This window comes from Planococcus citri, chromosome 5 (assembly GCF_950023065.1).
Source record: "Planococcus citri chromosome 5, ihPlaCitr1.1, whole genome shotgun sequence".
In the NCBI taxonomy this organism is placed as follows: domain Eukaryota; kingdom Metazoa; phylum Arthropoda; class Insecta; order Hemiptera; family Pseudococcidae; genus Planococcus; species Planococcus citri.
In genome coordinates, this window is record NC_088681.1 from 15,750,802 (window position 1) to 15,778,005 (window position 27,204).

The window sequence follows — 27,204 nt, forward strand, 5'->3', positions numbered from 1 at the left end:
TGGAGAAGAAAAAAAAACTGAGAAATAAATAAGATGATGAACGAAGGTTGGAAAAAAAATTCTAAAATTTTGTTCTATTGATTATTGAACGATTGTAAAACCTTTGGCTTCAAAATGCATAAAACTTGTTTTCTTTTGTCTGTAAATTTCAAGGCTAAAAAAAAGCTCTCTGTAGCTTATTTTAAGTTTTAAATCTAATGAAGTAGTATATTTGTCCATTTCAAGCTGCAGTCCCATGTTCCAATAATTCATTTTTTCTGGAAAACATAAATATCACAAGTTCGAATTTCAAGAGCTAATTAGCGCATTTTTGGATTTCTGGTGAATTTTTAAAAATCAAACTAGGGACAAAAATGTGAAAAAACCCAAATTTTACCTTTATGCAGAAAACTGAAATTTGCTGTTCACCCTTTTTTTAAAAATATTTTCTCTCCCGAGTCGATTGGGAAACATTTCAAACCGTTTTGAGCAGTTCTGAAGTCTACAGAAAATTTTTGAAAGTTTAAATTCCAATTTTCAACATTCTGAATTGATTTGAGCTGGTTTCCAGCCATTTTGGAGCCTCTAGAAATTAAAAATTACACAGTTTTACAAAAAAACGCCAGATTTACACACTTTTTCAAATTTTTGTAATAGTGAGAGTTGGAAAGACTCGTAGAAAGAAGGAGAGTGATAATGACTGTGTATGAGAGAAATTCCTATAACTTTGTGTTAGGCTAATTCCAAGAAATATTCGTTAAGAGGGAAATATTTCTTAGATGCCTGCTTAGCTCAAGATGGAGAGACTTAGTCAATCAAACTACACTATTCACTTAGAACAATCCTCGGTTACCTTTTAGTTAAATGAAATGATAACGCAAGGAGCAATTATGTACAATAAAAATCAAGAATATTTACATAATTGAGCAAAGTGTACCAAATAATTTACAAGAGTCTAAACGTAAATTATTCTGTATTGCCATGAGATTCGATGGCAACAGCATAACCTGCCAAGATTATGCGGCGAGATTACAACACATGCGAGCTAGGCTCGGAAGATAGGTATATGGGTGAATTAAAGTACATATAGAAGCGAAGTAAAACAGCTTCTTAGGTAAAATAGATCAATTGATAGATGATTAACACATTGTCATCTACCAGTTGATACAATTACGCAAGATAGGGGAAGGTGTTGTACCACGGAACGATTTTTCGTTTTTTGCGTCCAGCGTTGAGAATTCAAAATTTTAGTAATTTCTGTTTAGCCCATGTGAAAGAGCGTTTAAAAAGGAATAAATTACGTGGATAGAAAATTCCATTCATAACATACTATGGCCACAATTTGCATTCAAAAAATTGAAAATTTTTGTTCCGTGGTACATTGGGGTAATGTACCAGGGAACACCGCATAATGCACTGTGAAACGCAATAACTTTTTCACTAACATTTTTTTGGAAGCTCCTGATTAACGATTCGAAACAATTGCTTATCAATTCCAGACTTCAAAAACACTATTTGAGGTTTTTAAATCTCAATTTCATCAAATTTTGAGTTTTTCATAACAAATGGGTCATGTTTGAATTTTTGAAAGTTCAAAAGTCAAAAAATGAAACTAATTTGTGCTGTTGGTAAATTTTCTGAAGCAATGTGTACCTATTTACATTTTTTGATGCTTTACTTTGTGGCATAGCTAAAAAAAGGTAGTAAAAAATGCAAAAAATTGGTGTTCCGTAGTACATTAGGTCACTTTGTTCCGAGGTACAAGACCCCATGAAAATTTGGAAAAAAAATTATTTTGAAAAAAGTTGATGTTTTCAAGCTTATCCAAGAACGCTAATCGGTAGCTGGTATAATGTACTAACTTGCAACAGTGAACAATTTTGAAATATTTCAATCTCTTATTGTCAGTAGGTTTAACAAAACCATTAAAATAATTACTTTTACATGCATAAAAAATACATTTTATCAATTTTTGTCACGAAGATGGCCACCAATTTTTATGAAATTTTATATGGTGGGACTCATAATACTACTTCACAAGTGTGTTACGTCAAATAGCTGCCAGGAGCGCTGTGTGCTTCACACCAGCAAAGTGTTCCCTGGTACATTATGGTCGGGGTACAACAGTCTCCCCTATATTATTAACGTAATTAGATAAATTAAGGGCGCACGTAACCCTGAATAAAAGGATACGCGATTACCTACTCTCTAAATTTAAAGCAGTCAAATTTCACTGCTTAGCAGTCACAACATTTTGCCTTTTTAAAGCAGTAGTTTTTTTTCACTGTTTTGCAGTAAAAAAAAACTACTGCTTTAAAAAGGCAAAATGTCATGACTGCTAAGCAGTGAAATTGACTGTTTCAAATTTAGAGAGTAGGATGGTCTTGAGTACATTTCTGTTTTGTCTGTTCACATTGCCTGCCTCTCCCTGGCGACCCCAATAATAGTCGCTTCGGCAGGTCTGGGTCGGAGTTCCATTTTTGTGGAGACAAAGGCTCAGATTTCCGGATAAATCTGGCCAGTGACTAAAAAAGTACCACGATCTTACGCAGGATTTAACAAAGATCACGTTATACAAAATAGTAGGTACCATGTCTGTAAGAGTAAATTAACGACGCGACACGTTATAAGTACAAAAATTACCATTCTACGGATGGGTACAACGAATGTGTGGTTTCCAGAGAGCCGAGGCAGGGCTCCCAGGTCACCTATTTAGCTGGTTAGAGCTTAAGAGAAACTATCGCGAACTTGTTACTTTTAAGACTGATTTTTTAAGGAATACGAAGCTGGAGCTGAACCTCAGCTTCGACAGAATTGTCACACGATAGCCTTGAGCGCGCCCCTACAGTAAGATTCGGGTAATCTTGCCTAAGGTCGGCAAGATCATAAAACTACGTCGAGGAGAAATTACGTTAAGACCACGTATAGGCGGTCAGGGCAGTCCTGCTCATCAGATTTTTAATCATGAAATTCGTCGGACAAAATATTGTTTCGAAATTACAGGCATCGACTTTGGAAAAATGGCTTGTAATCGGTCAAGCAGGTCACTCACAAGCATCAATCGCGATCATACGTGCTGAAGTCAATTTAGACAGATTTTAAGGCGTTTTCTTGGAGAACTGGAATTCTTAAAATATCGCTGGAGGCTCCAGAACGACTTGAAACTAGCTCCAGCCGACTCAGCAAATTAAAATTACGGTATTAAAAGGAATTTTAGCTTTCCAAAAATCATTTGGTAAAATTTTATGGAAATTAGAAATTTAAATTTTCAAAAATCTGCTGGAGGCTCCAGAACTGTCCAAAATGGCTCGAAAATGTTTCCAATCGATTCAGAAGGTTGAAAATAAGTCTTCTAGTTTTTGTACAAAAATCTTCAGAAATTCACCAAAGATCTAGAAACACACTTTGGACCTTAAATTTCGGCTTGTAATGTATTTTTGCATGCTCAATCGATCCAGCTTTGTCCAGTTCAAAAATTTTCTACCAGTTGAGATACGTCCCTGACAAGATTTCGAAATTCGGAAAAATTAATTTCAGAGGAAACAGTAACATTTTAATTTGCAGAGGGCATAGCAAATTCAAAGAGAAAACCATACGTAGATAAATAAATTTTTTTTCAATGAAAAATCAAACAATGGATAACCTGGCGTTTTAAAAATCAACCGAAGTTACAAAATTCACGAAATATCCCCATTGAACGTAAAACAATCGTGAAAAAGAATCTAAAATTACTAAAACACTTGATTTTTGCCATCCGAACGTACTCGTAGGTATAAATTACAAGCAGCTGCATTCATTATGAAATATTTCAACAACAAACCAGAAAACGTTGAATACATATTAGTTTATCGCATATTTTTCAACAATTTATTGTAACCTACCTATAACTGCACATAAATTTGTATAAAATTGTACCTAAGTATAGAAGTCCGAACTAAGAGCAAAGAAGAGAAAAAAAATAAAAACTTGGAATAATCGAATGATTTTTTTTCTTTTTATTAATTAGTGAATTTAGAACGACCGATGAAGGCTCACATCATAATTCACAAATTTTGATCACTTAAACCTTCACTTTTCGATTTTCCACTGTACGAATTGAAAATTCATTTTCACATTTTTCTTACGACTGAAATTCTTTCTTAACCATAAATTTCAATCAGGAAAGGAATTCTACATTTCTTTCTGCAAAACAGAAATGATGAACATCAAATTATAGGTACTCAAATTTAACACTCGGGTATGAAAAGTTTTCTTTGTAAGGTCGAAGCAATTAACCTTCAAAAACTTTGGCTTCGATTGTTTTTCAATTTACGTGCATTTAACAAGTTGAAAAACTGTCTCAATTACTGAAATTGGTTCTCGTTTTTTTTTCGTTCTTGAAAAATGAATTGTCAGTTTGAAAAGTACATACGTATTAGATGGTATGACACAGTTCTCATGATTGACGTTTATCTACTACAATAATTCGAATTTCAGACTTTTCGCGACGAATATGATTTTTTTATTTTGCATATTTTGGATAAGCAGCTTAATCGAAGGAGTGCCCAATAATTACGAACATCGAGTGGAATCGAGGAGCATCGTCGATGATTTACCAGTTATCAATTGGTTCTATGGAGGTGTAAGTTAGATCCCCATGCATTGATAAATTCACGTACTTTCAGCTCAAATAAAATTGTGAAACACTTTTCTGAAGCACTGGCGACAAAAATTTCTACTTCAACTCAATTTTTAAAAAAAAATCCCCAAATGAACTAAAAGCACAGTTTTTTTTTTTAAACTTAGAATCCAGTCGAATCAAAATCACAAGAAGTAAATCAAACTGCAAATGACCAGAAGAAATTCAAAGTGATACCCGTTAATGAAGTGGGGCCGAATGAAACACCCGAACCAATAGAAAATTTTCTCCAAGAGCTAAAAGGAAAGGTACGAAAATCTCAATAATTTTCAATCATTTACTCATTCATTGCCAATCTTCCCATTCCCCTCCTCTACTGATGTAGCAAATTGAAAAAGGTCAGCTACAGTTCTGCAAAACTCGCTGAAAATTGAAAAATGAAATCCAATGCCTGAAATTAAATTTGATATTTTACAAGTTTCCAAATTTAAAATTTAAAATGTTCCAATTTATTATTTTTACAGGAGGAAAATGCGAATGATAAGGACGAAAACATTAAAACCTTACTGACAGTAAGTTTGTAACTCACCAAGTCTCTTTAAATTTTAACTAGGTATCTTAGATTTTCACAATTTGCACATTTCATTGATTTACCTCATGATGACTTTCGCCATTTTTTTCACTACCTATCGTAATGAAATAGCCAAAATTGTGTGCTGGTCTTGCATGGCCAAAGAATCAGTGAAATTTCACAGCCAAAGAAATGAAAATTATACTAAATTATTACACTAATTATATGTCGTCACAGGATTTGAAATCTACAATGACTGAAACACCTTCTAATCTAGCCAAAGTAAATCAATTTTTTACTCAATTATACCGATCATAAAAAATCATCAATTGATCAAACAAAATATATTGAAACAGAATTTTGACCTAGGTTTTTGTCAATAACGCTTGGCGCATTTTTGATATCGGTACAATGGGAACATCTCGAAGAACTAGAAATGTATGTGAGTAAAATGAAATTTTTCACATTGTTACCTAATAAAAAATAATCTCATAGATATTTTTTTATTAGGTTGAACAAGTATCGATCTTATTAGCACCTTTCTACGCCCTCATAGCTATGGTAAGTAGATTTCTCATATGCTGAAATTTCAACCCAAATATTAAATTTAACCATTGAAATTTTTAGCTCACTCAAGTATTTTATGGGATGAACAATGTATCAGGCCATGCATTATACGAAAATCTGATCAATCAACAAATACTGGGAGGAATCGCAGGTTTGCCAGTAAGATCACTTTATACATAGAAATTTTTTTGAACCGGAGTACGAGTAAATATCCAAAAATTAGGTATTGAAATATTTGTTTTATTTTTTGTACAGAAACACAATTCATCAGATTCAAAATCAAAAATTATCATAGTTATCAATGACCAGAATAAAGAAAAGGTAACTATTTAATTATTTTAAAAGTGCATTCGAATACCATGTTTTTTTACTAACAATTTCAAGTAACTCATCAACTCTTTTCAAGGCGAATCATCTGCTTGGAGGGAAAACACTCACTGAAATGTTATTGAAAATAAGGAAATACTTGAAAAAAGAGGAATTGGACACCGAAGAAAAATTCTTTATAATTTGGAAATTATACGATTTGGTAATAAACGAAATCATGCTTGGTTTCTTTTGATTTCATTTTCATTTTTTTTTTTTTTTTTTTCATTAAAAAAAATCGATTTCATTTGTTAATTTGTGTTACAGTTTGGTCATTTCTCAAACAATGATGACGAAGCTAAACTGAAACTCATAACCTTGATAATTGAATTAGTATGTTATTATTATTGCTTTCAAATTCTGAAAACATCATAAGTACAGAGTGTCAAAAATTCTTATCCATGGGTGAGTAATTTCTAAATTTTATTTTTCAGGGAGATGATCCAAGATTTGAGCAATTATTCAAAATTTTCAAATCGGTAAGAATTCTCACACTGTAAGATTTCAAGTTAGTCAATCATATCTATACAACTTGAAAAACTAATAATTTATTCAGAGGGGTAACAATTTTAGCGAATAGTTTGGAATTTTTGGAAAAAATTGGGTGGAGTTGGAAAAAGTTAGGAAATTTGGGAAGAAATTGTGTAAGCATGGGGAAAGTCAAAGAATAAAGGACTAAAAAAAACACGAAAAAATTGAAAATTTTGGATTTTGGATTTCAGTACCAACCTTACAATAGAATATAATTCAATTTTTTTTCAAAGTATAATCATCATCATCAACGTCATAGTCGCAAGCGACTAGTATGCCCCCAACAACGACCGCCACTCCTCTCTGTCTTGAGCTAGCGTGGCCGCATTCGCAACTGAACCAGCTATTTTCCAGACTGTATCGGTCCACCTTGTTGGAGATCTTCCTCTGCCTCGTGTTTCGGGGACCTTGCCAAAGAGAATTCCCTTTTCAATGTTTTCCAGTCCTCTTCTGGCTATGTGTCCAAAATAACTCATTATCCTGGTCTCACATACTTTATTCAGCCAGGTTGGTTCTTGCAGTTGTTCCACAATTGATGCATTTGTTCGGTGTGCAGTGTATGGTATCCTCAACATCCTGCGCCATACCCACATTTCAAAAGCATCAATTCTTCTTTGATCATCTTGCTTCAATGTCCAGGTCTCCGCTCCATATAAGAAGACTGGGAAAACTAGCATCCTGATTAGTCTCTTCCTTGTTTTTATGGAGATTTTCCAGCTGATGGTGACTTTTCTCAACCGAGACATCGCTGCTATCCCAAGAGCTATTCTTCTTCTAATTTCCTTGGCTGATCCTCTCAGCATCTACCAGTGAACCCAAGTAAATAAAGAATTCACTTTTTCGAATTCATTCAAGGCTTCAGATTCTGGTAGGTGTCCAGCTCTATCAACTACCATGACCTTGGTTTTCCCCACATTTATGAGGAGTTGCATGTCCTCACTAACCACCCTGACTTGCTTGATCAGTTTTGCAAGTTCCTCTTCACTTGCGGCTATTAAGGTGGTATCATCAGTGTAGCGGAGATTGGAGATTCATCTTCCTCCTATCTTGATGCGGCCTTCCCAGTTCTCCAAGGCTTTTCGCATGATGTACTCGCCATAGATGTTGAGCAACAGAGGCGAGAGTATGCAGCCCTGCCTTACTCCTCATTCTGACTGAAACGTGTTTGACTCTTCTCCGCCTACTCTCACCATTCTCGTTCTTGTCATACAGCGATTTGATCAGCTCAATTAGGTGCTCTGGAACTCCCATCTTGCATAGTATCTCATATAGCTTTATCCAGTTGACACAGTCGAAGGCCTTTTGCATAATCAATGAAGCATAGTACTGCAGGGATGTTGAATTCGCCGAACTTTTCGATTATTTGTCTGATGTTCAAGATGTGCTCACTTGTGCCTCTTCCAGGCATAAATCCTGCTTGTTCAGGTGGAATCTGCCTATGTAAGTATGCCTTGACTCTGTTGTTGATTATTCGGAGCATCACTTTACTGGCATGTGGAATTAGGGCTATTGTGCGATAGTTGGCACAATTTTGCGTATCACCTTTCTTGTGTAGCGGGATTAACGCTGATTTGCACCAATAAGCATAGTTTTTTAACGTTTAAAATTATCCCAACATTTTTGTTTTGAACCATCTTCCCTTCCAAAAATGGCTCGAACCACATCTGGCTAATTAACATGAAAAATACTGGAGGAAGAGAGGGGGTAGTCTCGGGTAAAAAATTTAAAAATATCTGGCGGAAAAAGTTGAGAAAATTTCATTCCCACCCCTCCCACCTCCCTCCCTCCCTCATCCACAACACATCACTTCGTCACGTCTCTGGATTAATTTCTGCAAGTTTAGCTGTCTATCATGTACTTAATTTCTTTTAGAAAAAAGATCCAGAATTTGAAAAAATGTGGAGACTATTTAAAAACGTAAGCAGATCAACGTCATTTTTAATTCCTTTTTTTTAAAAAAAATTATTAGAAATGTTAAAATTCGACGATTACCTCATTTCAGAGTCAATCGTTGCTGAAAAAAATTTATCTCACCACGATGAAACACCATCCTGACGAAGACATCGCAGAACATCTTCCCAGTAATTGTTTCATAATTGGTCCAGAAGAGCATGAAATAGTCAAAAAGAAGAAAAGGAAACATGAAGATATTGAAGAAGGCAAAAAGATATCCACTAGAGTATGAATTAATATATAAAGTAAATCTAAGTATGGGCAGATGGATCGAATTTTGATTTTTTTTTTAAATTTAAATTTCCTTTTTTTAGGATCTGGATTCAGACTCAGAAGACGAATATTATATTTGCTGTACAGGCGATGACACCGATCACGAAGTACCAACGAATTTCTTTAATAATTTCTCAAACTGGTATCAGAATTACGACAATTATTCAGATTTTGTTGATTTTCTAGATGAATCGTCGTTTTGGTGGCCAGTCAAATGATGAAGTGATACCCAAAATTGAAGAGTTCGTACATAAGGGAGACTTGGATTCAAAACAGGCGTGGTTTATCATACTTAAGTTGCATGAAATGGTAGGGTTGTAACGATAGTTTTATAAACGAAATATTTTCAACAGTAAATTATCGTATATTGGGTTACTTTACAGCTTAAAAATTCAGAAAAAGATGATAAAAACAGGAAAAGAATAATTCAATTAATCATAATAATTGTGAGTTGAAATTTTAATTTTTTCAAACGATTTTTAAATTAGATTATACGTAGGTAGGTACCTAATGTTCTCAAATCATAAATGTATTTTTTTAATCACGATTTTTGAACAGGGGGAGAATCCTAAATTTGAGAAAATATTCAAAAACATTAAATCAGTATGTATTGTGGTAGCTCTATTAACACGTTAGAATTTTGTTTCAAAAATTACTTACACCTGTTTAAAATAATTTACAGAAAAATGATCCACGTTTCCAAGAAATTTGGCACATATTTAAATATGTAAATATTCCATCCACACTATTTTATTTTATTCGAAAAAATGTTCAATTTTTAAACCACATCACTTATTTCATTACCTATACCTACATGATTTGTATAGGACCGAGCGAACGAGACTCCTGAAAATCCACCACCGAATACCACAGAGAAAGGCAACACTCCCAAGGTTGTAAAATTCATACAACATTGAGATCAAAATAATGAATTGGTCGACTCGAAAAATTAATCCTGATTAAAAATTCAAATCATAGGACGAAAAAGAATCGAGAAAAGATGAAGCGAATGGCAAAAATACACCAACAGAACCTCCTCATGCCAACGTGAGTATTAAAAAAAAATCTCACCATTTTCTGATAAGCTATCTGTCTCACACTTCAGAAATATTTACTTTAGGCTCAAGTTGATCCTAAAAATAACGAATCGGGTAATATCAAAGCACCTTCGTCTGATCCTGAGACTGAAATACGTAAACTTAAAGAACGGGTGAGCATTACCTCAACATTTTAAAAAGAAATGCATCGTTTTTTCAGTACGTAATAGTTTCTCAACTACATAAATACAAAAATTATTAGATGAGTCGACGACGTAGGCAGGATTGTTCACAAATATTCATTTTTTACAGGTTATCTATTTTACTGGCAAAACCGAGATATCATACACTGATTTGGAAGAAGTGGAACGTTTGCTGAAAGATCCGTTGTTAGATACGCTCACTAAACACGATTTAATCAATTTCGTTCATAAATGGGTAGGTATGAGAATTTATCTCCAGCTCTGAAGGTGATTTTCAAATTTTTAATAAATTACATCGAAGACTTCGTTAGATAAGTATCTACGCTTTCCCCTTCCCCCCCCCCAAAACCAGTTTTGGAACATGAATCGAGAAAGTTTTAGAAGTTTTGCAAGGGTCAAGTCCGACCCGACCCCCCCCCCCCATAACCGTAGCGTTAGGATACAAATTATGGCGATTAAAGGCAGTTAAAATGAAAATAAGAATAAACACGAAATTAGAGATCTCAATTTTATTTTTGATTTGAAACAATCGATTTTCATTTATTTTTTTTGTTGGACTATAAATGCACATCTCAACTGAAGGAATTACAACAAAATTCGCTCAGGTATTTGGGCTTGATTTTGCATACAAATCAAGGTGTTCGAGTGGGGATGACTTTGGGTGAAAATTCGCGGATGTCCAAATTTTTGGGAAGGGGTAAAGAGAGGTGAAAAAGGCTAAAAAAGTCAAACTGAAAACTAATAGATAGAAAACCAAATTTTGTATAATATATCCAAAAATCAGTTTCCTGAAGCAATTTGGAGGGGAGAAACCCGTTTTTTGTGAGTTTTTTCACCTTGAAAAATCGTATCACTCCTCCTAGACTTACAAATTGATCTAGGAAGCATGAAATTTGGGATGAACATCGGGGGAGGAGGAAGAGGAGGTGACTTTGATAGCGCTTTTTTTTCAACGGTTTATGATTTTGTGGCAATGCTAGAACCTTCTCAAATGGATCTAGGAGGCTGAAAGGTATGTTCATACATTAGTGCGGAATGAAAAATAAAATGCATCCCAGATTTGGACCAAAGTCGATGAGGAAGTTAACTTCGAGTGGGAGACTACCCAGAAAAATTCTGAGCTCCGTAGCCATTCAGGGGGCTGAGCCAGGGGTCCTCAAAGGAGGGTCTCTTATGAAAATGCGCGATTTTTCGCGTTTTTTGTTTTTTTTTGATAGAACAACCTGTGCAATCCCTTGATCACCCCCTCCTTCAAAATTTGCAATTGAGTTTCTGAACATCCTGATTCTATTGGGTTTAAAATACCAATCACTTGAAGATTGCCGGATGCCAAAAAATACAACTTTTTATCAACTTTATCTCACTTTTTCGTAATTTAAAATTCTTTTTGCAAGAAACTAACTCTGGATTCGTGTTCAGCCGGTCAAAATACCCCGATAACCGCACTTTTCGCCATCATTTCGATCAAACTGTCCAAATCCAATTTTTTCACTTGAATTTCTTCCAACACCCGCACCTGCTAAAATATGGGTGAAAAAATATGAATTTTGAAAAATTGATCGAAATTATCCTGAAAAGGTATGATAATCTTAAGGGATTTTGACCTGCTGAACACAAATCCAGCGTTAGCTTTTCGCAAAAATAATTTCAAATTGCGGAAAAGTACAATAAAGTTCATAAAAATGTGTAATTTTTGCAAAAAATCACTTTTTTTCAAAAAATGATCCTACTTTGAGGACCCTTTGCTCGGCTTCTTGAACGGCCAGGGGGCTAAAAAATTTTCTGAGTAGTCTCTTAATCAAATTGAACATCCTCGCCAATTTTCGTTCAAGTCCAAGATGTTTTTTTAAAATTTGTTCCACTCTAATGTACATCCGCAGGGTGCCCTAAAAGTGCCTTTTGAAGATTTCGACTTTTCAACCCCATCACTTCTTTCCTTTTCAGCTACAAAAAAGTGGATTTTTTCACTGTTTTAATAAATGATCGTTTTTTTTTTTTTTTGTTTTTTTTTTTAGCACACGGTGTACAGACCAAGATTAGATGAAAATATGCAACGCAAACTAGATGAGATTGTTTATATCGTGGTAAGTATCTTTATACCCATTCACATTTCAGAGGCCAGTCCAAAAAAAAAAAGTTTTACTTGAAGCTCCTACCTTTTGGTTGAAAAAAATTTTAAAATGGGAAAGATCCAATTTGTTCAAAAATTCTCAACTTCTGTGTCATAATTCTTCAAAATGATCTCTTTATTATGAAAAAGCCTTTGTTTTCCCGAGAAACATCAGTCTCTTTTCACAACGTATAGAGCTCCCAAATTAAAAAAAAAGTAAAAAATTGAAGCCCCAGAAAAATATTTATGAAAAAATCGAAATTTGGAAAATATTTTGATTTTAATGGCCAAAAAATTTTCGGTTTTTAGAAATTTGAAATAATGATAAAAAAATAGGCATTTCTGTACCTGCTCCAAAATACTTCCCCAGTTATTAGAAAGAACCCTAAAAGTAGGGACATCTCTAGAGTTGAAATTTTTCAAAATTTGCATCAAGTTTGTACATTATTACATGCAATGTGCATCAAATCAATAAAACAAATCCATGATTTGAAAAGTTTTTTTTTTTTTTGTTAGAGAGAACATCTGTTTTAATTTTTACCATTTCATTTTCAGAAATCAACGCCAGAATATGACAATTTTTTCACAATGTTGAGCTCACCAGTCTACAAAAAAACTCACGAAGAGACTACATTCTCATCATCTTCGGTACAGTAATTATAATTTTCCATAATGAACCAAGTACCTATTGCATCAATGATCAATTCCACATTTCTTGAAAAATTGTGAACAAAATGCACCAACTCTAAAAGAGATTCGTTTCAGTGCTGAAATGGGAAAGAAAAGATGTTTCAAACTTTCGTTTGGTCGAATATTTCAACAAAAGATCACAACCCCTCCTCCCCTTCCTCATGATTATTTTTTGCTTTCAGTTTCGGATTACAAACTTGGACGAAGGCGTATTACAGTCCATTCTGGCATACATAGATAACACGTTGTCAAGTTGGACAGCAGATTATAAAGCTAGATGGAGCGCAATGCATTTTGCAATTTCATTGGTAAGTATGTGAAACAAGATTCGTACATAATATATTTAATCTACCAGCATCCTTCGAGATCTATTGGATAAATAATGTATTCGTGAATATTTCAAAATAGGTACCTATGTAGTTAAAGTTATATTAAGAAAATTAACGCATTGCATGAATTTTTTTTCAGTCGCGATTAGACCATATTAATGATGAAACCAAAGCAAGGCTCCAAGACATCATTAAAACCGCTGTAAGTAAAGTAGAAAATTGCGCTTTAAAAATTCATGAAATGAATTAAGCATTTCATTGTCTGTGTCATTTAATGTGTCCGGTCATCCAATTCCAATCCCTAAACTCTCATTCTTCTTTCAGAGAACGAAATCAATAAATGATCGAATTTATGAATCAATAAGCAGGACAGGTTAGGCACTAATCATGCACTCGATACGATATTAATTACTCTCATATTCTCAATGCAAATAATTCTCACCCTATACTAATAAGTACATATTGTTCTATTCAACTGTTCAATTAATAAACGCTTTTCATTGAATTTTCTGCTGCATTCAGTGCATTCGATTTTATTCGAATTTTAATCCCATTGCGGCGGTGTTAAGGGTCTTGGGGCTGAAGTCCGATCAAAAAACTTGTATTTGTGTTGACTTTTTTTTTTTTTTTTTTTTTTACATAGAATTACTTACTTAATGGTTGTTTTATTTAGAAAAAAAAAAATCGATCATATTTCTTCAATATGTAGGTACCTATTTTTATTATTTGAACATTAAATTTAAATACACAATATTAATGCGTTATTTTCCATCGCATTTCCAATTAGATTGTTCACTGAAAATACATCATACCTACTTCAACACGTCAAAACAACAAAAAAAATCCCTAAAATAATTCAAGACGACACCATCCGATGTATTTTAGTTTCCTCAGATATCACAATTCAATTTATACGAACCGGGGGGAGATAATTACCACATTTGGGCCAACCTTCGGGTACAGGAATCATTTCGTTCGGTTCCCCGACCTGTATAATGACTACCATACCAGCCATGTTATGATTTTGGAAATGGCAATGGAGGACCCAAAAGCCTACGTGAAAATTCGATGGCCGATAAATACACATTTAAGTCCGCATTAATTGAATGAGTGAATTTAATGGCAAACTTTGAACTTACCCGGATTATCGGCAACAAATCTGGCCACAGCAAACCCAGCCGGTGGTACAGGAAGCGTATCTTTGATAAGAGGATATTCATTTTCAGGATTAATTGCAAAAGGATTTGGTTTGTTGAGGTCATCTTTAGTGCCAAGTTTCATTACACTGAAATGATGTCCGTGGATATGGAACGGATGATCCATCTTTATGAAATCATTCGATATTCCTGAAAAAAATTTACTCGTAAATTGTAAGTAACCGACTTGAAATCAAAAAGGTAGATAGCTAGGTACATTACCTATCGGTGAAATAAACAAGCATTTTTAACTTACCATCGATGAAAACCATTTCAAAAACTTCATTATACGGTAGTTTTATCAAATGCATGCATTCGCACCATGGATCACATTTATCAGGGCATTTCAGCTTTTCGATCAAAGGATTATACGGTTCGCCGAATAGTGCAAAAGGTGGAAACACGTTGGTTTTGTTGTTTATTGTATCTGAAAACATACCACCCCCAGGTGTCACACCAGGTCCGGATACTGGAACTGAAACAAATCCACGAGTTTATCAAACCAATAGGTACCTACTTGAAGAATGAAGTTCAAAAATTAGGTAGGTAACTTACGATAGTGAGTATGATAAGTGCCACTCAAATATAACTCTTCCGGAGTAAACATGTGCCCTCCGATATGGTAAACATACTGTTTATAAGGTTCTCCCAGTAATCTTGCCGGAGCTTTGTACAATGATCGTAATTCATCCAAGCATACGTTATCGGCGTTTTCATGACATGGTTTTCTCATATTATTCAATTCCTGAAATAATTTAGATACACAATTAACAGATATCAATTGATCAAGTCCAGGCCAGCTGCCAGCTGACGTCAATTTTCCAAACATTTTCATTCGAGATCCTTGAATTTTTTGTCACGGTTTTCTGTCGTTCAAGATTTGAGGAAACAGGACGAATTTTTTTAATTTTTAAAATAGCAAATAGGAAGAGGTAAACTTGGTAATATCAGTCTTTGGATCAGATTTTTTAAATATTCAGAGGGTATCTTCAACTTTTGAGCGATCAAAAAAGAATTCTACAGCTGGGTTCTTCCACGTCAATTCGACCAAGATGTGGTAGGGGGGAGGGGTGGCGATTTTTTTGAAATTTTTCCTGTAGACAGACCTTCCGAAGGGATGACCAATGGCGCAAATCGCAGCCCTCTAGCCCTTTTTAAAGGCTGCTGGGGAGTGTCAAAGTTTTCAGTGAACTTGAAATATCATACATTTCAGCAGTGGATTACTCGATATTTTGTTTCTGTGCAATTTTTCTAGGACGCTCCGTTTGTGATCTATGCCTCTGCAAAGTGTAGCCTGTTCTGACTTCCCCCAATTGGCGGAAGTCAGAACAGTTTATATTTTATTCCACTGAGCAAAAGCTACTGTGTAAATCGCGCTCAAATTTTCACCATAGGTTAAGAACCCTCATGGGAACCTACATAATAAATTTGATCCATAGGCTATTGGTTCATTAGAAGGGGAGTAACAGCTGGTCAAAGTTGAAATTGCGAAAAATCATTCTGACTTGCCCCGGTGCACCTTATAACAAAGTGTGTGTAAATTGTGAAAGAAATTCCAAGAAGAACTGGAAAAACAAAAGGAAAACAAGTTGGAAGAAGAACAAGGTATCAAAGAAAAGTTGCAAGAATGGAAGCCAAAGGTTAAAAAACCAGCAGAAAAGTCTACCCCACTCAAAGAATAAAGAAAACACAAACCATGGATGACTCAAGAGATACTGGATCTGATGGAAGAATCAAGAAAAGCAAACAGACCAAGTAGTGAATACCTTTAAGTAAAAATATAATGATGATATGGAGGGATAAAAACCCAAGTTTTTTGCATATGTATGGTTCCACCTGTAGAGTGCGCAGAATGTGGTCAATCACGTACCCAAACAAGAGAATTCAGGTGATGAGGAATGAGGGAAGTGAAGACTCTTCACTCCTTGTCACCCAAATTTTCATGTTTGGGTACGCGAATGACCATGTTCAGAGTGCTCTAGAAGTGATCCTCTGAAACTGCTTTTTTATCCCTCCATATATCATCATTATATTTATACAGTAGAACCTCGATAACTCGAAACTCTTTAACTCGAAAACCTCTATTAGCCGAACCAACCTCCATTCCCCTTGAAATCTCCATAACACTCGATGTTAACTTTACTCGGATAAGTCAAAATTCACTACACAAACCAGTTGTAACTCAAAGCTAAAATTTTGCCAAAAAAGCAAGAAAACCTCTATAAGTCGTACATTGTCGAGAGTTTACCTCTATAACTCGAATATTTTTCAATTCATACTTCTATTGTCCATGCACTTACATATCTCAGCTGTAACTCCAAGCTAAACTTTTGCCAAGAGCAGTGAGAAAGCCTGTATAAGTCGTACGTTGTCTGGCGTTTACCTCTATAACTCGAATATTTCAATTCATACTTCTATCTTTTATGCACTTACATATCTCTAAATTCATTCATTTCATAAACCTCTATAACTCAAACTCTCTCAAAATCTTACCTGCATAACTTGAAACTGATTATCTCAAAAACCTCTATAAGCCGAATGAATGACCATTCCCCTTGGATTTCGAGATATCGAGGTTCCACTGTACTCAAAAGTGAATACACAGCACTTAATAATGAGATCATGGGAATGTGCAGAACAGCCAAAAATGAATGGTGTGAGGAGAAGTGCCAAGAAATAGAAGAACTGGAGAAAAGGCACAACTTTGGAGAAATGCATACCAAAGTGAAGCAGATGATGGCTGCCCACAAGAGAAGGAGAAGTGGAATAGCATATATGTGAAGAAAAGATGGAGAGTATGGTGTTAACAATCAAGCAGGGCTGGGCATCTACACGTAGAATAGCCTATTCTACATTTAGGTGTAGAATACGTAAAATTTGATGTGGAATGCGTAAAATGGGTAGAATGTGTAGAATACGCGTAGAATGTGTAGAATGCGTAGAATGCAGCAAAATCACCCATCTGAAAGCCAAAAAATTGTTTATTTACCAAAAATGCACTTTTGAAAAATGAAAGTTCAACTTTTTTGTTCAGGAAATTAAATTTTAAATATGAATTTGGGTTTTCTTCTTTTTAATTACCTATATAAATTGATTATAACATAAATTATAATTTTAATTTATGATTGAAAATTTGAGAAAAGAAATTAAAACACTTAGGTACGAACTGAAAATTTGTTTTTTTAACCTTATTAGTTACTATTAGGTACCATTTCATTTTTTTTTTTTTTTTTTTTTTACATACCAGCATTGAATTAAATGATGCAAAAAATGAAAAAAAGATAAGTAAGTATTTTGAAAAAATAAAAATAATCTGCACGTTTATTCTACACGTATTCTACGCATTCTACATTTTTTTCAGGCTATTCTACACACGCTATTTTACGCGTAGAATGTCCATGTATTCTACATGGTGTATTCTACGGCACAACCCTGCAATCAAGCCACAGAGGAGGCACCACAAATTGAAATGTGGGAGCTGAGGAACATGCTGAAGAGAAACCACAAAGCAGTGGGGGAAGATTTCATACCAGTAGACTTGATTAAACATCTAACACCAAAGTATGAAAAGGAGCTGCTGAAGATGATAAATGAAATACACGATGAAGCCAGGTATGCTGCCTAAGGACTTCAAAGCAGTAAATTTTGTACCAATACCAAAGAAGAACAACTTGCAAAAATGCTCTGAATATAGAACTATCGCAATAATGAATAATCCTGAAAAGTGTAATATTGAAGATGTTTTGGTAAAGGTTGACTGAAAAAGGCATTGAATTTTGAACTCTACGAATCAGGGTACCTAGTTTACAACCTCAAATTGTAAGTTTCTAAGACGGAGAGGGGGGAAATAACGCATTTGCTTTCTTCTCATCAAAAATGCCCTCAATGTGAGGATCCCTATAGCTTTTAGCCTCCTGAACCGCTAGGAAGCTCAAAATTTGTCTGAATAGTCCTGCACAAAATCCATTGTATTTAATTTTTGTAAGTTCAACTGAAATTTAAACAATACAATTAAATTGTCATACATACCTATTTGAAAAAAAATTGAATTTGAGTGATCACTCATTTTGGAAATTAACTAAGGATTATACTTAATTTTCTCAAAAAGATTATGACGCTGGAGTTCGCAGATGCAGACGGAAACAAAAATAAGTTGATAAAATAGCTGAAAATTCTATCAATTGAAAATTTTTCATTTTATTCTTAATTTCTTATATAAGACTCCCAAATACAAAATTAAATATGTACTCCCAAATACAAAATTTCAATAGCTTCTTTCAACCACTTAGACGTTCACAAAGTTTTTTTTTTAATGGTCAAAATTAAAATTTTTTTAAAAATGAAAAAAAATTAGTGTTTGTTTCTGAATTTTAAAAAATGTCTGCTTCGAACAAGATACAATTTTGTGCAAAGGGGAAAAAGAGCAAAGATTTTGAAAATTGGAATTTGAAGGAGAAAGAGATGTAAGTTTCTGATTTCAATGTACATATAAGAATTGAGAAATTAGGATTGTTCAAATTCTCTTTTGGTGGAGTGGGGCGAGGAGGAGGGTTTTCAGCTAGAATACAGTGCAGAAAAACTAGAAAAATTCCATGAATTTACCACAGGTTTTTGTATGTATCACAAAAGTTGCTTCAAAATGTTTGATCAAAAAAAAAAAAAACAAAACTAGACAGCTTAGCTGCAGTGTGTGCGTAACTACAGCTGCCTTTCAACACCTATATAACCGCTATTACATAGGTAGTGCATAAGTGACTCAACCATGTCACAGTGATGAGAAATAATATTTTCAAAACCGCATTGCTCCTAATTAATAATTGTTTTTCAGTGTTTTCATATCTTCCAAATTACAAAGATTCAGAATAATTTCCAAGCTTGCATTGCCTCATTTAGCAGAAAACTTTTTTAGGGGTTCACGATATTTCTGGGCACCCTGTACCTACCTACCTACCTACCTCATGGGGATTCGAACCTGGGTCCCTATACAATTCCTATTCCTACCTACATGCCCTAACCACTCGGCTATGAGTACACATAGAGGGATAGGGCATTAAAAGAATATAAAAGATTTGTTTGGTAAACACCCCACCAAACAACTCTCACTTGAAATACACAGCTGGCAGACTGGGGGTATAGCAGGGTACAATGAAACACTGCTGGTTTGTTAAGTGGTGTTAGAATAGGACAGGAGGTACAGCAGGGTACAATGAGAGGCAGGTGTTTTACAAATCCCTTTTACCCTTTGTTAGGATTTAATGCATTAAAATAATAAACTAAAATTGCAATTACTCATCAATTACGTATCCAAATTGAATGAAAATTAATCTGTTCCCTCCACCTTAATGATTCTCATATTATTCTGTCCAATAGGTACAAAAAACGGTTGGATAGTTTAAGAGAACATTCAGGTGTAATGAAATTTCAATTCTCAAAGCGATACCTACCAATAGTGTGCTATGTACACTAAAAAATAGGAATTTTCTAATGATACCTAAACACGAATATTTTTCCATATGGGGAAGAGGAGGGGGGGGGGGAAGAATGCGCGAAATTTTTTTTTCTCCTCCAAAATTATTTTTGTGATTGTGGGTGTGCAAAAATATTATGAGAATATTTCCAAAATCCAAACTAAAAGACTGATTTTCCATCTTGAACAGGGGTACCCTTCAGAACCTTATTTTATTCATTTTTTTTCAATTCAGGATTTCTACTCAATTTTTTCCAAAAAAAAAAAAATAATAACATAGGTAGTGATCAAAAAATGTTAAAAAATAACTAGAAAAGTATCCACATGTAAAAAAAACACTAAAAAGCCGAAACATTTCAATAAAAAATGAACAAAAAAAAATTACGAAAGAATAAACATTCAGATTAGGCAAAAATGTAACAATGAAACTGAAATTGAGACTTTGACAATATTAGCGAAATTCAGAACTTTCTGACAATTACTAGGTAGGAAAACAATTGAATGCCTTTTCTAAATTTTTGTCAAAAAAAATGAGACAATATTCCTAAATTTTTTGGGAATTTTCAACATAAAAGCGAGAATTTTTCTCTATTTTTTAGTGGAAAAAGCGATATCTCGACAATTAAATAACTTTGAAAAAAAAAAAAATTAGAAACCTGTAAGACTAAAATACAAGCAAACTAATAGCTCATCATAAATATTGAGAGAATTGGTAGACAGAACTACTCACAGGTATGTAGGATAAAGAATTGAACAAAGCCTCCGTATTCGGCGTAGGGGGTAACATTTGCCCACTACCTTCGTATTGTAAAACAGCTTGCTGAAATGCTACAGCGCAGTCTCCTTCAACTCCTTGAACTCGCATCCAGTAAGGTCTAGGGGTTTGATTGGTGGTAATCACTACATCGTATACATCTCCTGAAAGTATAATGAAGGGGCATAAGTTATAGACGCAAATTACGATAAAACGTTTTGACGAAATTACAAATACAAACCTCCGGCCATATAAAGAGATCTAACATTCACGGGCAGGATTGGGTACCCATCGGTGGCGATTAATGTCATAGCGTGTCCTTCAATAGTGAACTGAAACGAGCACGTAGTCGATGAGGTTGAAACAATACGAAATCTGTATTTTTTATTCGGTTTGACGAAGAATTCGGCGAATGGGGTGCCAGTCCATTGTAAAGTAACCGGATTCTGTGGGGGGGGGGGATCGAATTTTACATTAATATCGTACCTAATTCTGTTTAAATACCGTTTTAAATTGGGATCATTTATTCACACGCGAGTACTCACCTGATATCCACCCATTCCATTAATTAAATAAGAATCAGGTTTAACCGTGATCATGGTTTTATTCTTGTTGTATCCTGGGAATTTATCATCCATCAAGACGTGCAACCAATCTTGAATTTGTATCGTGTGCGAGAATAAATCGTAATCGTATTGATTCCTTAAAGGATCTACTTCTTTACTCGTACGTACAATGAGACAACCAGATAAACCATCGAATAACTGAAGTCCTGCATAAAATTACGTAATTAAATATCAGCAATTTTCAAGAGTAAGAAATTGGTAATCTGTCTATAAGAAAATAGGAATACTCATTTTTTCTTACCGGAATGAGAATGGTAAAAATGAGATCCAGGAGTGGCGGCGATGAAATCATATCTGAACCAGGTATTACCATCGATAGGACACTGCGTTACATGAGGAACTCCATCCATCCAAGGGGATTTTGGTTGAAGTTCTCCGTGCCAGTGAACTGATACTTCTCTGGCAGGCATTTTGTTGTGAACGTCGACAATGATACGATCACCGTAACAAACCTATCGAACACAGATGAAAAAAAAACAATAAAATAACGATAATTATTTTAAATCATGAATTATTTCTGCACAAACAATCAACCTACATGAAGGGATGGACCATCTAGTAATCTGTTGAACGTTAACACCGTTCGTTCGATACCATCAGCTTGAACGCATTGAGGACTAAAGCAATCTTCTCGAGTCATAGGACAATTCTTACAGGCTCTAAACACGAATTGAAAACAGATCACCGAATATTCACGAAGAAATTTTCCATAAAATTTGCACTTACGGTCCCATCGCGTGGTATTGTTCGGCGACAAATTTATAGTAACAAGTACGAGGTTCAGGGTACTTGGTACAGTCTCGAGAGCAAAGTTTATCATCGTCGATGAAATTATCGTAGGTACGATTCCTTATTCCGACATCCAACGGTTGCAGATAATCCTCCAAGAAATCTCTTTCTGCGAAACATTCACAAAATTAAAATCTTCATCACCCAAATAATAAGTAAAAATACTCATACCTACGTACCAACAAAACCTAAGGTAGAATAGGCCCCTAGAGCGATCAGGGCCACTACGACGAACGTATCTCGATACATTTTTAATTATGACTGAATCATCACGACATTTGTGAAACGATTTATACGTGAAATGGTTCTTCGACGTCATCGCAATTAATAATCCAGCGCTCGTAAATTGAAATCTGTGCAAATCGTATAACTAACGTGAAATTTGCATGAACATACGGATTTTTATTTACTTTGGATACATTCGCGATTACCATTCGTAATTGCGAGCTCTGCCACTCGAATGAACTAGTATGATCGGTACAGTGGTGTAAAATTGCATACGACGTAGAACACCCGACCACTTGTGGCATTTCATTATCAAGGTGTCGGCTGTCGCGAAAAAAAAAACACCCCTTACGGAGTTCGGTTCATCGAACTGTGCGAAACACGTGTTTACAGTCCTTCAAAACGTTACGTACCCAGTCACCGGGGGTCAGTAGAGTTCAACGGAGGTTATGTCGATGATATACTAGGTCGTATCGTGTCACTGGGTCATATACATCTATCTCGCAGTTCCATTCACCAGCCCTGTAAAATCATATAAAACATTAGGATACGTTTAGGTACCGAAATAGAGTAGAATATTGTAACGTGAATTTTTGAAACACGTAGGATAGTCGATAGGTACATTACGGAATGGGTTGCCGGCGCTGTATTGTTTACTTTAATCACATGTTTGATGCGATGTGTGATATATGAATATTATAGGGATATTACACAGATACAGATGATAGTCACGTTGAACCATATTTTGACTTTTCAAGTTCATTGATAATGTTGCACAAGTTCATTTAGCTGCGTTTATATACCTATCGATAATGAATCTGGATAGGTAGTTTTGCATTGAAGCCTATTCCACAACAGCTTCGTTAGTTCTGTACAAAATTGACGGTTGATTGCTGCAGCATATTCCAGTAAACTCTTATTGCGTATTTCCGAAATCCAATCGCTGTTTAATTATTCCGTCGAGGTCGAGATTGCATTTAAAAACAGAGCAAACAAACTGTACATAACTAACATTCGGTTTCTGTCTGAAATCATCGCACAGATAACAGAATTATTAATCAGTTTGGATAGATTGCAAAATACTTATTTGAATACATACGTCGTGTACCTACTACCTACATGTTTCACTTCTCCATCACTTACGAGGAGATCGCATTTATGAAAATTAATTGATTCCAACTTCGATAACAATGGAAGAGAAATTTGTAGGTACCTACTTGAACTTTCTGTCATAAAACGCACACCGTGGGTAGGTATGTTAGGTACCCAAAAAACCTTAAACAAAAAATATACCTATTTATTTATGCATTATACACGGAATTGTTCAAGGTAATAAAAATATGCAAAATAATTCGACAATAAAGAATGAAAACACCCAAAAAGGTAAAAAAATGATAAATGCACTGTTATCACTTCGCAGGTGGATGCGTGGTGTGTGTGTACGTACTGTGTCTGTGTGGTGATTGTGGAATGTGGATACGGAATTACGCCTCCCCTGAGCCCTACCTCTTGACTGTCTTGACCTCTACAGTACTCACAAATACTCACGATCAGGGTGAGGTGAGCATAGATATATCTAATGTTGTTCGTTAAGTAATTCCTCCTTGACATGTACAGGGTGTTCCCGGAATCGTCTGCCAAAATTCAAAGTAGATACTCGTAGTACTCGAGGAGACGAACAAAAAATGTTTTAGGACTGGTTACCTATCTTGTGAATTGAAGTATCCACGTGCATCGCAAAACTAGAAAGTTACTAATTCTGAAAAATTCATCAAAAATTAGGAAACGTTCGAATCATTCAAATGATGCCCAATGCCTATAATCCATAGTATTCGAGTAGAGAACAAAAAAATATTATTGTGACAGATTGCCTTTCTTCAAAATTGAAGGGGCAAACTTGATTCAAAATTTCCAAATTTGTCGTTCTCTTGATTTTGAAAATTTTGAATTTTCAAATTGTGTGTGCCCCTTCAATTTTAAAGATAGGTAGGCAATTTTTCATGATAACTTTTTTTGTTCGTCCACTCAAATCAAATACCACTATGAGTTGATGAAGTCACTTGAATAATCCAAACATTTTCTTATTTTTGGGGAATTTTTCAAAATAGGTCCATGACCAAAAATGGCGTAACTTCTTCAATAAGGCTTTTGATGTATTACGGGTTGCATATCGGTTTGCCTGAACTTTATCGGTTTGGTGGGCATTCTTATCAGTGAGTATCAACATTTCATATTTTGAGCAATTTTCACAAGGTATTTTTGAAATGTATAGCTTTTATTTAGTTGTTTCTTCAATTTTAAACACTGTTAAACCCTGTAATGGAAAACGATCCTCTCTTCGTCTAGTTTTAAAGAAGTTGATAAAACGTCTTTGAACCTCGACAAAGAGCGGATCTTTTTCCATCACAGGATTTAACAGTGTTTAAAATTGAAGGAAAAACTAAATACTTAAAAGCTATAAATTTCAAAAACACGTTGTGAAAATTGCTCAAAATATGAAATTTTGATACTCACTGATAAGAATTCCCACCAAACCAATGAAGTTCAGGCAAACCGATATGCAACCCGCGATATGTCAAAAGCCTTATTCACAGATAATAAGAAAATGTTTCCATCATTGAAATGACATGACTACAGTAACCTAATATAGTGCTGAAATGGACGAACAAAAAATGTTATAACAGATTCCCTATCTTAAAAATTGAAGGCGCAAACACAATTTCAAAATTTTAAATTGAAGTATCCTAAATTTGGAAATTTTGAATCAAGTTTGTCCCTTCAATTTTGAAGATAGGCAATCTTTCACAATAATATTTTTTGTTCCCTACTCGAATAAAGGTAAGGGTTCCAATTATCGATCCCCTAGTTTATTTTTTGAATTTCTCGGAGCCAAATTGAGCTGGAAATGTCGCTGATGGCTTAAACAATAGCTTGGCATGTCTACTTCAACATCCCAAAGCCCCAACATTTTCATTTACTATTTTTTTTTTTTTACATTTTCCGAAAAAGTTCAAAAATTTAACAAAAAAAAGTGACCCAAATATTGACCACCTAGAAAACGTGTTAAAAATGAGTAAAAAACACCGTAAGCAAAGTCTGAAGGCGTTTAAACAAATATTTATTACTTAATACCTGAATATAAAGTAGGTAAGTATTTAGAACGTTTTTACAAACTATGAAAATTGGTCACTTACCAAAAAAAAAGTGACCATAATATGAATCCCCTAAAAAAACGTGTTAAAATTTAAAAATGAGTAAAAAACACCAAAATCAAAGTCTGAAGACGTTGAAACAGATATTTATTACTTGACATATCAACATAAAAGTAGGTACCTTAGAACATTTTTGATTTTACTGGAAACTTCGGCTCATTTCTTACAATTTTGGTTTATCTTTTGGCATGCCTGTAGCAAAAAACAAAGTCTTGAAATTGCCAAAACAATGGGGGGAGGGGTCGAATTTAGGGAACTTCATAAAAGTAACTTTAACCAAGTATTTGAAAACTCACCGTTGAAATTATCTAAAAAGTAATTAGCGCTAATTATTCGTTCAAGTGTCAGCTTTAATTAAAAATTGACAGGAAATTTATCCGCCAAAAACTATTTTCACAAGCTCACTTCAAACATACAAACAAAATTTAAAATTTAATGTTGACTTTCTGATTTTTGTTTTTTGCTTGTAATTTCTCACCATTTGGCTTTACAGCGGTGCTTTTAGTATCATTCGCTTTTTCTGTGAAAAAGGAATAAGAAAAATGTCTTCCTAAAAACTTAGAAAGTTTGTGGCATTATCAGGTGAGTTAGAGGGGGGATCGCATTTAAGTGGGGAGGGGGGTCGTACATTTACCCTTACTATGGATTATGGGCATCAATGATTCAAACATTTCCGTATTTTTGATGAATTTTTCAAAATTAGTAAATTTCTAGTTTTGCGAAGCACGTGGCTCCTTTAATTCACAAGATAGGCAACCAGTCCCAATAACATTCTTTGTTCATTTCCTCGAGTACTATCTGCAGTTGAATTTTGGCAGACGATTCCCGGAACACCCTGATGATTCTTCAGCTTTGTTTCTAAGCTCAGCAAATATGTGGTGTAGGTTTCAGTTCCTTTAGGTACAGAATAATATTGTAAATTTTCAAATCTCAGTAACCGCATCTGAAATTGACTGATTTTTCGTACCCTGAATTACAGAAAGTTCAGAAACTGGAAGTTCTCTCATCAGTTATCTACGTTGGATGTTTTCATTGATATTTGCATGATCGAAAAACTTATCGATAGGACAGGTAATGATAATCTTTTCCTTTTCTCATTTATTCATTCAATATTTTTATTAATAGGTACCTATCAGGTACTGCGAAAATTAATCATTGTGTCAACTGCCAATGGTAACCTAAAAATGTTGGTGATGTAACTTCATTTCGCTAATTCTCGAAATTTGTAAGTCCATAATTTTTCGTAACCCCCCCCCCTCCCCCTAATACCAAAAAATGAATTTTCACCTTACTATAGACTGTTGAAATTCTTATTTTCTATACTTAGTCTCGAAGCGTTGTTGCTACTTTCTACCAAGCTTCACTGAGAAAGATGGCTACGTTCGAAATCAAGAACATCAAGAAGGAACCCACTTTTCTAGGAAAATAAATTCATTCTCACTCTGTTAAAGAAGTTGCATAACCAATTTATGAAGGGGACAATGAGAATCGCACAATATTAGGGATTTAGAGACCTGCTAATATACATATTACAATACATGCTCCTAATAACATTAGTGAATTCTTAAGCGGATTGAGTCATTTGGTATCTTTCACTGTGTTGTTTGAGTTGCATAATTATTCGAAATCAGGGGCAAACGTGATTTTTAGGATTTATTTGGTTGATTGTGTAAAAAACTAATGAATTTTTAGTTTAAGAATTTATAAT

At 34.6% G+C, this 27,204-nt stretch overlaps 2 protein-coding genes across 2 annotated transcripts; one reads left to right on the top strand and one right to left on the bottom strand.

Moving 5' to 3' along the window:
* The first annotated feature begins 4,226 nt into the window (after window positions 1–4,226).
* Window positions 4,227–13,721, top strand: LOC135847169 (uncharacterized). The gene is made up of 27 exons (XM_065366604.1): window positions 4,227–4,600; window positions 4,765–4,905; window positions 5,122–5,169; window positions 5,406–5,450; window positions 5,538–5,606; window positions 5,679–5,729; window positions 5,796–5,894; window positions 5,991–6,056; window positions 6,142–6,264; window positions 6,369–6,434; window positions 6,536–6,580; window positions 8,505–8,549; window positions 8,635–8,811; window positions 8,900–8,965; window positions 9,045–9,167; window positions 9,242–9,304; window positions 9,417–9,461; window positions 9,541–9,585; window positions 9,686–9,751; window positions 9,837–9,905; window positions 9,979–10,068; window positions 10,208–10,333; window positions 12,114–12,182; window positions 12,764–12,856; window positions 13,081–13,206; window positions 13,367–13,429; window positions 13,552–13,721. Exons 1-27 carry the CDS (start codon window positions 4,472–4,474, stop codon window positions 13,603–13,605), a joined length of 2,202 nt encoding a protein of 733 aa, XP_065222676.1. The 5' UTR covers window positions 4,227–4,471; the 3' UTR covers window positions 13,606–13,721.
* A 358-nt stretch (window positions 13,722–14,079) lies between these two features.
* Window positions 14,080–22,392, bottom strand: LOC135847170 (uncharacterized). Its single transcript, XM_065366605.1, has 11 exons — window positions 22,239–22,392; window positions 21,997–22,168; window positions 21,809–21,929; window positions 21,512–21,722; window positions 21,190–21,416; window positions 20,886–21,090; window positions 20,621–20,808; window positions 14,979–15,168; window positions 14,680–14,898; window positions 14,367–14,573; window positions 14,080–14,280 (listed from the first exon to the last, which is right to left on the bottom strand). Exons 1-11 carry the CDS (start codon window positions 22,306–22,308, stop codon window positions 14,132–14,134), a joined length of 1,959 nt encoding a protein of 652 aa, XP_065222677.1. The 5' UTR covers window positions 22,309–22,392; the 3' UTR covers window positions 14,080–14,131.
* Window positions 22,393–27,204: the final 4,812 nt, after the last annotated feature.

Coding starts and splice junctions, on each gene's coding strand:
- LOC135847169 (XM_065366604.1), top strand. CDS start 4,472: ATGATTTTTTTATTTTGCATATTTTGGATAAGCAGCTTAATCGAAGGA. Junction 9,462..9,540: donor TATTCAAAAACATTAAATCA/GTATGTATTGTG, acceptor AATAATTTACAG/AAAAATGATCCACGTTTCCA. Junction 9,752..9,836: donor AGAAAGGCAACACTCCCAAG/GTTGTAAAATTC, acceptor TTCAAATCATAG/GACGAAAAAGAATCGAGAAA.
- LOC135847170 (XM_065366605.1), bottom strand. CDS start 22,308: ATGTATCGAGATACGTTCGTCGTAGTGGCCCTGATCGCTCTAGGGGCC. Junction 20,809..20,885: donor ATCTCTTTATATGGCCGGAG/GTTTGTATTTGT, acceptor TTATACTTTCAG/GAGATGTATACGATGTAGTG. Junction 14,574..14,679: donor TGAAATGGTTTTCATCGATG/GTAAGTTAAAAA, acceptor AATTTTTTTCAG/GAATATCGAATGATTTCATA.